The 10,921-nt window shown below is 37.9% G+C and overlaps 1 protein-coding gene across 4 annotated transcripts in view; it reads right to left on the bottom strand.

Moving 5' to 3' along the window:
* Positions 1-527: 527 nt before the first annotated feature.
* LOC116736979 (ninjurin-2-like) overlaps positions 528-10,921 on the bottom strand; it is a 30,117-nt gene continuing 19,723 nt past the window's right edge. The window contains exons 2-5 of one of the 4 annotated variants that reach the window (XM_032589894.1): positions 4,593-4,729; positions 4,419-4,498; positions 3,645-3,835; positions 2,275-2,415 (exon numbers count right to left, since the gene is read on the bottom strand). In XM_032589894.1, the coding sequence (XP_032445785.1) occupies positions 3,666-3,835; positions 4,419-4,498; positions 4,593-4,729 (387 nt within the window). In that variant the 3' untranslated portion in view covers positions 2,275-2,415; positions 3,645-3,665. The other 3 variants (XM_032589896.1, XM_032589895.1, XM_032589897.1) reach the window with 3 other exon arrangements.

Here is a 10,921-nt window from a genome sequence, read left to right as displayed (position 1 = left end):
CGAAGTACTTGTACTTCGTTACTTCCCACCACTGTGAAATAGACAACTTTATCATTACTTACTATGTACACCGGAACTAAGGATACACAGCTTCGAGCCAAAACGGAAGTTGTGTGACGTCATGTGAAAAGGGTCTATTGAGGCCCTTTCTTTTCTTCGTCTTGTTTAGTAATCTTTATATAAGTTGGTGATAAACTATATTTCTTGCACAGAGAACACGTTTATATTTGATTGGTCTTACTCTTTACAAATGTTGACACTAAAAAGAAGAGAAAGTGAATTACATTAAATTGCTCTGTCTGTAAGTTAGCTGCAGATAGGCACCAGCACTCCTCCCGACCTCTCTAAGGTACAAAGGTGTTAGAAAATGGATGGATGGATGGATGGATGGATGGCTCCATCTGTAAAAAAATACTGTGTTGTAGACATAGACATCTATTTCTACATCTCTGCAACACAGTATCATTTAGGAGAAATATTTGCAGATATAAATATCTATATTTCAGTCAGGAATCTCACTGCACTTCTCCAGTGAGTGAAATGAAGCTTTATTTGGCATTAACAGTAATTCATTCATTTGCATTCTTGTATGGAACTATTGAAGTGTACAAGAAAGCTTAGTCACATGACAGACTGACGTCAGTAAATGCAATAACCTGATGAGAGAATACTGGCAGTTGATCTTAGTCTAATTTACATACAGTCTTTAAATGAAGGCCCTGTCACCAATAATTTTCTCTTTTGTCTTTATTATCAATTTATAATGTCAGCTAAATATAAAAAGGTTTATTGATATACAGTATATCTATATATAGATATAGAGATATATCTTCATGTGTATCTATCTATCTATCTATCTATCTATCTATCTATCTATCTATCTATCTATCTATCTATCTATCTATCTATCTAGATACACATTTTTCTATAAATAGATATAGCTCTATATCGAGAGATAAAGCGATATTTAATGGGTAGAATTTCTACAAGTATTTAGCTGCAAGAAAAGAGAAAATGCTTAGTGACCACATGATTGGACAGTGCCTACATTCAGAGACTCAACAAATGAAATTGGCTGGGATTTTCCAAGAATACAACAACAACAACAACAAAAACGCTGTAGAAAAAGTGTTGTTGATGCAACTGAAATTAAGAGATCAGCTCTATTACTTCATTGAACTTTTCCTGCATGAAGAGAGGAGGATGGGATGTTTCTGGAAAGAAATAATCAGCAACAGAATTAGTATATGTGCATTTTTGTCTTCTTTTTTGGCACAGTTGTGTGTAGCGTAGAGGCTTGGAGTTGTCCTGTCTGGATTTCTCCAGTATTCACTCTCAATACGAGAAAAAAAAAGCCTATAATTAATTATTAGGCTAATTGATAAATAAACACTGCTGCATAGCGCCTCTCCCTCCCAAGCCACTTTCTCTCGAGGTTTGTTATTAAAAAGTTACACAGCAAAGTTACCAATTTGCAAAAACAAAAAAAAACGTCATAAGCTTCTGTAGAGCTGATGTGTGCATTAATGAATGCGCATCATTAGCCATGGGAAGTATCCAGTCCGCTGCATGCCAAACGTGCTGACGAAGCAGTTGAGGACTGTTGTGATGAAGACTATGATGGTTGTTATGTTGTTCAAGTAGTCCAGACGTCTTTGCAGAGTAGAGTTGTTCAGATCCCGACGGCCTGTGTCCCACAAAAGCACAATAAACAAAAAGAAAGTCTGTATCACACTGTCACCCATATCAATAAAAATAAAAAATAATACAGAGAAAAAAGTAACTTTATGTCATGCTTTAATGCTCCTGGACATCCATTTATATTTTACTTCTTCGTAAAAACTAAACAGGCACAGCCCAAGTTTTCTTCAAATCACTGGATTTATTGAAGTTTCTGACGGTGAAAGTTTACAGTCATCGACCCTGATTTCTCACTGAAACTGAACCTCAAAAGCAGTTTTTAAGTTAAGTACAAATATGGAGTAAAAATGTTTACTGAAATTCATTAAACAACAGGCAAGACAGAATACATCCAACATTTGTATAAAAGTCTGAAAATCATAGCCCCACAAAAGAAACAAACAGGCAACATTTTAGCTAGGTTACAGTTTGAGTCTCTTTACAAAGAGTCCATTTATTTGCCTTAATTTCGTCTCAGATCAAGGTGTTAATTGTATTTGAATTGAATTTGTCCTGATCGTTGAGCTGTGTCAGTGCACATCAGATGGCGTCTGCGGTCTTGTCTGTGTCAGAAGTGGAGTCTAGCCAGCAACCAGCGGAAGAAGCCGGTCCTCTTGGAGCCGAAGAAACTAACGAAGAAGTTGGTCACAGTGGTGACAAAGATGACGCCCGTGGTGACGTTGTTCAAGTAGTCGAGTCGCTTCTGATTGGACACCACATTCAGGTCCCTGCGGGCTACAACATACAAACACACACACACACACATGCGTGCGCATTCAGACACAACAAACAATTTCCCACATTACCATCAAACACACACGCACGCATACGGTTGTTGCTTACAGTCTCACAATTGTCCTTTCCACGCATTCATACAAATCTGTCATACACCCCTCCAGCCTCCGTGTTGTCTAATTTATAACTTTAACTGGAAAACAAAACTGAGACTTCTTATGACAGCAAAACCTTGGTGTAAATAAGATCAAACTTGTCTTCAACTGGAAAAGTTAAATGAATCATATTTCAGTATAGGCCTATGTCGGTTTTCTGGCTTATATCTGTTACCTTTAACTTCTAAGAATAGAACAGCAGCATTTTGTACACAATTATCTGTTTAAAGTCTCAGATTTATGAGAGCAGCTTTGATGAGTTTGATGTTTGGTCATTTTACTTTGATTCTTAAGTATTGGTTTATTAGGCTTGTACTTTAATTACAATGTAATAATTAAAAAGTGAGCCCACTGCTATCTCGCTAAAGTGCACTGTTTTTAAATTCAAGGTTTCCTCTGTGCTAAGCTAGCTATCCATCTACTGCTAATATCCATCCATCCATCCATTCATAATACATGGATAATACTACTATTATTAATAATAACTTTAAGCTATTTGTTCAATACCTGTCGAAAGCTAACAGCATGTTAGCATAGCTTAAAAACTAGTTTTGCTCTATGCTAAGTTAGTCACCTATTGGTGAAATAAACCATGGGTTTTATTTCAGCAAGATATTTTTTTAATGGCTTTTTATTTAAATTTTTTTTAGGTATGTAGCTAAAGCTATTTGATGATGAAGGCTGGTAGCTTGTTTTGCTTCTATGAACTTTAAAGCTGCTGTATGTAACTTTTATAAACAATGTTTTAGTTATTTGTTAAAACTACCGTACTCACTATGATGCGACAGTATAACATGAGACAGATAATCTGTGAAAAAAAAAAAAATCAATTTTCTCTGCCTCCCCCATGTGGTCCTTCTGCCATCTGCAGAAACGCTCTGCTCCTGGTCAGAAACAACCAATCGCAGAGTCGGGATCTTAACGCTGTCAGTACTTTGGGAAGGAATGGGAAAAAGCATCCTGAACATCCCACATGTTGTTAGTCTGAATAAATACACAAACAATATGAATTTTTATGAAATTTTTCATTGGAAATTTAAATGTAATGTTATGTCTATGAATTAATGTACTTACTGTACATTAGCTAAGTGTGACTCATAAGATAAAGCGATGAAATAGCCACCGGAGAAGGCAGCTGCGTTGTGTGCCAAATGCAGCTTTGATGATGTTTACAAGGAGGGTGAGGAAGATGATGCCAGTGACCAGATTGTTCAGGAAGTTCAAACATCGTCGGCACGAGGGGAGGAGTGTCAGCTCAAAACGAGCTGTGCAGACACACACGTTCACACACATCAGTAGCACATAAACGCCACAGACACACATGCACAGACAGACAACAAAATGGAGACAGTCACACAACTAGTTGGTTCTTTGGCCCAGTCCACTCACACTTGATGAAATAAAAAGCGTGTCATTCGGTGAGTAGAACAGTTATTCGGTCTGATCAGATGTGTTAGAAATAAAAATCATTCGGCAAAAATTGAGAATCAGAAGTGCATCCTGGCAAATAGGCCGGTGCGCTCCATCCCAAGGACAGAAATAAAGATGTTGGTGATGAAGATGAGGAAGATAGCAAGGGTTGCTTTGTTGTTCAAGCTGTCCAGGCGTTTCTGGTTGGCCTCTTCATTTAAGTCCCGTCGGGCTGCAACACACATTGATCAACGCATACAAAAGCTAACAACAAAATGCAGGAAAACACTTGGAACGCAGACACGTTGTACCAAAGTTTGCTTTAAAAAAAAAATATATATATATATAAATGAATTAATGTGTTAATATGGTTAGGAAAACAATACAAAAAAGAGATCTGAAATTGAAGTCAGAATGATTTATTTTCCTCATGCTCACCTATTATAATAATCAAAACGCCGGCAACTATCTGAAGAGCCAGGGAGAAGGATATGAGCGTCAGGACAGCAGCATAGTACCTGAGAATCAAAACGGGACAAATGTGTTTGCAAAATGCACTATTGATGCAACACACTGACTGTGGTGTCCTAAGAAACACCTACAGCGGCGTACCTGTATCCTGCTCCTTGTTCAATGACAGTCTTCATGTGCGTGATGTTAGCCAAGAACAGAGCGATGTCTAGCATGCCTTCAGCTGCTGTCTTCTTGGTAGCATACAGGTTCATGTTCAAGGTAGGTGTGGAAACTCCCTGAAACACAAACAAGTGAAGATGAGTCATTTATTACCAAAGCAATAGTTAATACTTATAATATCTTTGGTTTTAGTCCTTTAAATGAAACATAAAAATAGAGAGTGTACAGCAATAACATTTGAGAATATATCATAAAATATGAATGGAACAAATAAAAGGTGCAGACCAGTGGAAAAGGTCCAACGTAATCAAATTTTTACTTTTCAACTTCATGAAAAATTCAATAAAACCACTAGAGGACAGCAGAGTCCGAAGAGCTAAAATAACACATGTATGCCCGTGTTGACATTTCCTTGTAGATAACATGCCAAAACTGAAAAAGTGCAGTTGGCAGTTTTCATAATTTTCCAAGTCCAGCAACTATCAACAACAATAGTCTAAATATCATAAAAGCTGCTGTCTTGCTGGCTTTTTTTTTCTTCTTTTTTTAGTGCGTATGGATTCCAGACAAATCCTTTGGTTTAGGTCAGTGGTGTCCAAACTTTTTTCAAATGATTCAAAATCATCCAAAAGTCCTGATAGGCCAGATAAAAATACATAATTTAATTTCAAACTAAAATTACAAAAAAGTTAAATTTTTTATTTTTGACCTGAGCAACAATAAAGTAAGCCTACAACACTTTTATTTATTTATTTTTATTTAAACAAAGTAGATCCAGAGCTTAAAAATGTATGTGCTATTTCCCCTCTTAAAAGAAAAGCATTCAGTTTGCACATTTTTTAAGGCCGTATGAAATTATTGAGTCTATTCTCAGCAATAAAATAGGAATTGGGTCACTGTTTATTCAAAAGCACTTGCTGTATTCAAATAAGTTTAATAGACTTATTAAAAGCAGATATGGCTGCACAAAATCTGCTTTTGAGTAAAAGCAGCAGGATAGATCTGTTCTGAGAATGCAGAAAGCTAATACTTTGTGTTGTACATAAGATTTTCTATTCTAAGAGCATTTCATTTTGTCTGAAACGGTTTGCCGTATTTAAAAAACAAGAGTTTCCATGTCCATCAACTGCCATTGTTGAAATGCAGGCTGGGGCAAGACACAACGAGTGACTTTCTGCACTTTAGTCAAGCTGTAGTGCTGTAACGCAAACATCCCTACCTCCCTGGGAGAATAATTTGTTGGGAAAGCTGGAAAGTTTTATAAACAGACAGTGCGAAAAGATATCTGCTCGAGTATTTATAAGCAGCTCATTGAGATGACAAGAAAAGAAAACATAATACACCCTTACATAAGCCTTCGGTTTATGACACACAGCACGTGTTGGGGGCAGGAGCCTTGTGGATGTGATGTCCCCTGTTTCCTCTGAGACCGAACTGTAGGTTCATATGATAGGTAGTAAAGACTGAGCTGCAGATCTTAGACCATGACTGGATTATTTGTACCTAAAGTAGAGTCAGTGCAGCGTAAATCGTAAGTGTGTTTTTCTTTGGGCCGCTGGGACAGCTGAAGGAAGGCATGGATCACATACATAAAGATGATCATATACAGACTCAGGACACACTGTACTTTATGACCTCATTGTGCTGTAATGTATGTTTCTGTGCCAGAATAAACCGTGGGGCTGACATTCTGGATGTACTGTAGTTGTTTAACACAGTTAAACCTCCTTGTACTTTTGTCTTGTGTACTTTTCAGGAAACTGTAATCTCTGCATTTTCTCTGTTAAATAAGAACAAAATAACAAAACTAAATCTAACAAGCAGCATCTACTGTTGTCTTTTTCTTTTTGTTTTCATTCCTGCTACCACATACCAACATGCGTTTTGAAAGGAACCCATAATCTGGCGCTCTTACGGAATAAACCTCACATGTATATTTGTATGTCATCAAAGCTTTTTGTCAGGGCAACATAATGTAGAAATCTCTCTGTTGTCGTTGTTGTGGTATTGGATGGCATTGGAATTGAATTTAGGGGTTGCCATATTCCAGTTTATGGGGCATATTTTGTTGCAGCTGTTGAGCCAGAAATATGCCAACATGTTTCCTTTTTGTTGTGCAAAAGGTAGAAGGGAGGCAGCATGCCTGGGTATGCTGAGAAGATTCCTGACTTCATCTGAAGGTTGTGTGGTTGCGCAGAAAGGAGACTGTGCTCAGTTGGCCATTGGCCATTAGTTTTGTTGTTTTGGTTTGCTAGATAACATCTAACAAACACTTAACTCAAAATAATAGTGGAATCTGATTGGTCCCACTATTCTAAGTATTAATTTGCACCATTTTCAAATGAACCACTACAAAGAACAGAGTATAGAATGGTACTAAAAATCTCTCTCGACACGACAGCAAACAAATCAAAACTCACTTAGCCGTAAAAGCTTTATTATTTTTAATATCTTGGCGGCTTCGGAGGCAGGATCTTTTTACTGAAAAGACATTCCTTTGCCCTCCTTTTTGAAATATTCGGAGGGCAGCCTTCCAGTACCGGCAAACAAAAGGGACACGAGCAGAACGCAGGATGTAAACACATGGCTTCTGCCAGCAGAGATCATGTGATGTGGTTTCTTCCTCACAGTGTTGCAACACCACAGCTACAACACTACTTTCACGCTTGGCACACTTCCTGCTGCATTAAAGCTGTGTTTTGATTTTCCAGGTGCACTTTGACATCAAATAATTCACTGACATGAATATTTTGGAGTTCTGCGACTGATCAAAATAGGTTTTGAACTACTAAAATGTCAAATGCCAAGACCAAAATACATCAAGTTTGGGTGTATTTAATCAAGAAGTTAAGTATTCTCAGTGGGTAATCTAAAACATATCAACTTGTTTATGGTTTCAAATTTGTTTTGTGCTAAAAGTTTTTATCTAACTCCCCACACAGCCTGTGCTACAGAACAGGTTTGGTCCAGCCTGAGTAAATCTCCAAGAAACTATTCAGGAGTTCCTAGAATCAGCAGCATTTATATGACTCTGTCAAAGCCATATAAATTCAAGTATCGTGTTCTTTTCTTTTTGTTTTTCTTTTCTTTCTACAAGGATTAGAGAAACAACTGGGTTTGGAGCAAAGAAGTGAGGAAGGGATTCAAAAAGCCAGCGTTCGAAATAGCTATTTTTCAGAAAATGGCATGTATGTATCCCGGCATGCGTCCATCTTTTCCTCATTTGGGGACGCGTGGTCACACTTTATCAACACCAGCCTTGGGCATGCTGCCAAAATACACACACATCACAACCAAAACACGGCTCTTTTACAAGCCATGTGCGTTCGCTTAGTGTAAGACTTGCAAGCATGCATTTATCATGCTTAATCTGCACTTATCTTCATTTAGAAAAATGTGCTCATAAATTGGTAGTTCAGCCTTTGTTTCTCTCGACACAATGGAGGGAAATAGGTCAATATTTACAGCAGTAAGGATGTTGCTGCAGGAGGTCGGCAAAGGCTTCATCTAAAAAGTACGAGTGAAAATAATGAATATTTGCTCTGGCTGCATCTCTGCATCTTAAAATAATCTAAAAGTGGTTCTTTTCCATTTCTTTTCTTGTACATCGCTTGAAGCACTTGAGCTATTATTATTTCTTCTCACTCATCGGACGCCACAAGAGACGGAAAAATACTCTGTGGCTCATGTCCGCACAGAATAAAAGCTACTCAGGACTTGCAAAGCCTTAATGGATCAGCACATGCGTCATTACTGACCGTCGAGCTCTCACATTTACTTCAGCCTCCCGAATGGAATGTGACCTGGCTTTGAGGGAGGATTTCTATCATACAAGCTTCTTTAAGGAGCATTTATCATGTCGATCTCCCTGCTGAAAACCATATGATGAAGGAATGCATATGGAGAATCAAAACAAGCACTGTCTTGATCTAAAAAAAAGACTCCTCTGCGGTATTGCTGTAGAACATGTTGATTCTTACAGCAGATAATCTTTAAAGTGGACTACTATTAGAAAGATAACATATTTATAGGAAAAAACAAGCAGAGGCCACATGGAAAGATTTAGGACCTTCCTGCTATGAGGCTGCAGTGCTAATCTAGCGGAAGAAGAAGAAGAAACTCAGCTTTATTGTCCCACAATGGGGACATTTCTGTACAACAGCAGGAAAGTTGGAGCTCAATCAAAGTAAGCAGATTTACACGAGAAATCTAAAACAAAAAAAGTACGGTACTGTACAGTGGGGTTAAGGTAAACAAAATAATTTGCATTTATAATATGACTATTCCAAAGCCTTTTTTCTTCAAATTTAATACCATGTGAATAATAAAATTAAGAAAAAAAATACAGATCTACATTAATACTTTCTAAATGCCATTCAGTTACAATAATCACCCTTCATGAACTCATGCTAGTTTCAGCATGACGATGGTGATTTTTAACATAAAAATTTTTGTTTTATATGCAAGGTAGCCATAATAAGTTACAATTTTGGTGGATGTTTATTTGTAGCACAACAAATTGAATGGGTCAAAGTTCTGGGGTAATATTGTTCCAGAATGTCTGCCACGATGATGATAGTTGGAAATCTACTTGTTTGGGGCTTTTTGGGTCTGGAAGTATCCAGTTCAAGCTTCACCTTTGTTCATAGATGGTCGATCAAGAGGGCACCATATAGATTTTGCAAAGGCAGGATAGTCATAAAACGTTCCTTAGGTGATAATGGGTTATTTATGGAAAGCTTTTGGGTTAAATGCAAGTAATGTCATTAAAACTTGTTGGATATTGTGGCCAGGCTCTGTTATGAGTTGTACAAAAAATAAATTATAGGCCAATTGTGTTGTTCTCTTCTGATGGTGTTTATTGTGCTCATATTCAAGTGAAAAAAGTTGGACCTTCTATGGACCTTACCAAGCTCCGCCCACAACCGACCCACGTGACCGGAAGTCTCACAAGCAAAGCCTCGCGGCGCGTTGTTTTTATGTAAACATGACTCGATTAGTGCATCATTTCTACCGGATTTTCACAATATATCAGCTACTACAATGGACAGAGGAACTAACAAGTTCATGTCATCACCTGGGAGGAGGTTACTGGTTTCTCAGTCACAAGCTGGTTGCAAACCTGAGGCCAGCAGGTGTCAGTCAGTTATGGTAGATCTGAACTTTCGTTTGATGACGTCAATATGAGAAGCTACGGACTGATAGGAGGAACCAAAGAGCTCTGTAACGGTAAAGGCAAATCTTCTGAAGTTGGGATATAATTAATTTAATTTCACATAATTATCGTGGTAGAAGCCATTTGTTTGTTAAAATTTTATGAAATATATTTGTTCTATTTGATGTTTGTTGTGAATGACGTAAACTCACAAACGAACGAGGTAATTAGTCCAACGTTTAGAAACTACAGCGGCTGTAACGCGCCACAGCAACTGTTTAGCTAACGTAAGACTGTGTAGCAGACAGGCTTCAAGGTGTAGAAGTTGTATCAGTTCTGCCATTATGCTGTTCTTAGCTAACGGGAAGCTAAGTGTGTTTAGCTTGTGTTTAGCTAACGGGAAGTGTGTGTTTGTGAGACGACCACGTAGAATTCGCTTCAGCCAATGAAAAGCGGCCCCAGTGATAAGGTCCATAGTCACAAGCTCCGCCCACAAGAAGGCAAAACAAAAAACCCCATCCAATCAAAACAACAACAAAAAAAAGCTAGACAATTACTTTTAGCTAAAGTAAACCTATATCAAAGTATATGTAACCAGGTGAAAAAAATGGGTACATGTCAGAAATGTGTTTTGTAAACCCTGTTTTGCTTTGTTTCGCCAACTGGTTGCAATTCTTGTTTTTGCCAGCATGCCAGTTCGCTTTAATCCGGAAATAGCTTTGTTTGGCATCTAAAAATGTTTGACACTGGAAATTACAAGCTAGGATTGATTAAGACAACTCGATATGAAGCAGGAACACCGCTGGTGCACCCACGACGAACTTCGGCAGTTTGTGCTGAAACCAAAAAACAAGTTATGTCGAATGTGCGTACGTTTGTCTGCGTGTTGTGTGCTTGCATTTTAGCAAGGACTTTACTGTAGGACTACGTCACAGGCATTCTAGAAATCCCAATTCAGCTAATTGGTCCCACTTTTACTAGAGTTGTTTTGCCTTTTGAAATGTACACAGAATTAACATGATGGAATATACTGTAGTAACATAATTCTAGTCACACCTGGTGGCCATTTTTCAGTTCCTATTCTGTTGGTTCCACATGTAAATGTTGACTGGGCATTGGCTGAGATCAATCACACAAATCTTGCTTTTGAATT

Source organism: Xiphophorus hellerii, chromosome 17 (genome assembly GCF_003331165.1).
Source record: "Xiphophorus hellerii strain 12219 chromosome 17, Xiphophorus_hellerii-4.1, whole genome shotgun sequence".
Classification (NCBI taxonomy): domain Eukaryota; kingdom Metazoa; phylum Chordata; class Actinopteri; order Cyprinodontiformes; family Poeciliidae; genus Xiphophorus; species Xiphophorus hellerii.
The sequence above is the reverse complement of the archived record's forward strand: the minus strand, read 5'-3'. Positions and strand labels throughout refer to the sequence as shown.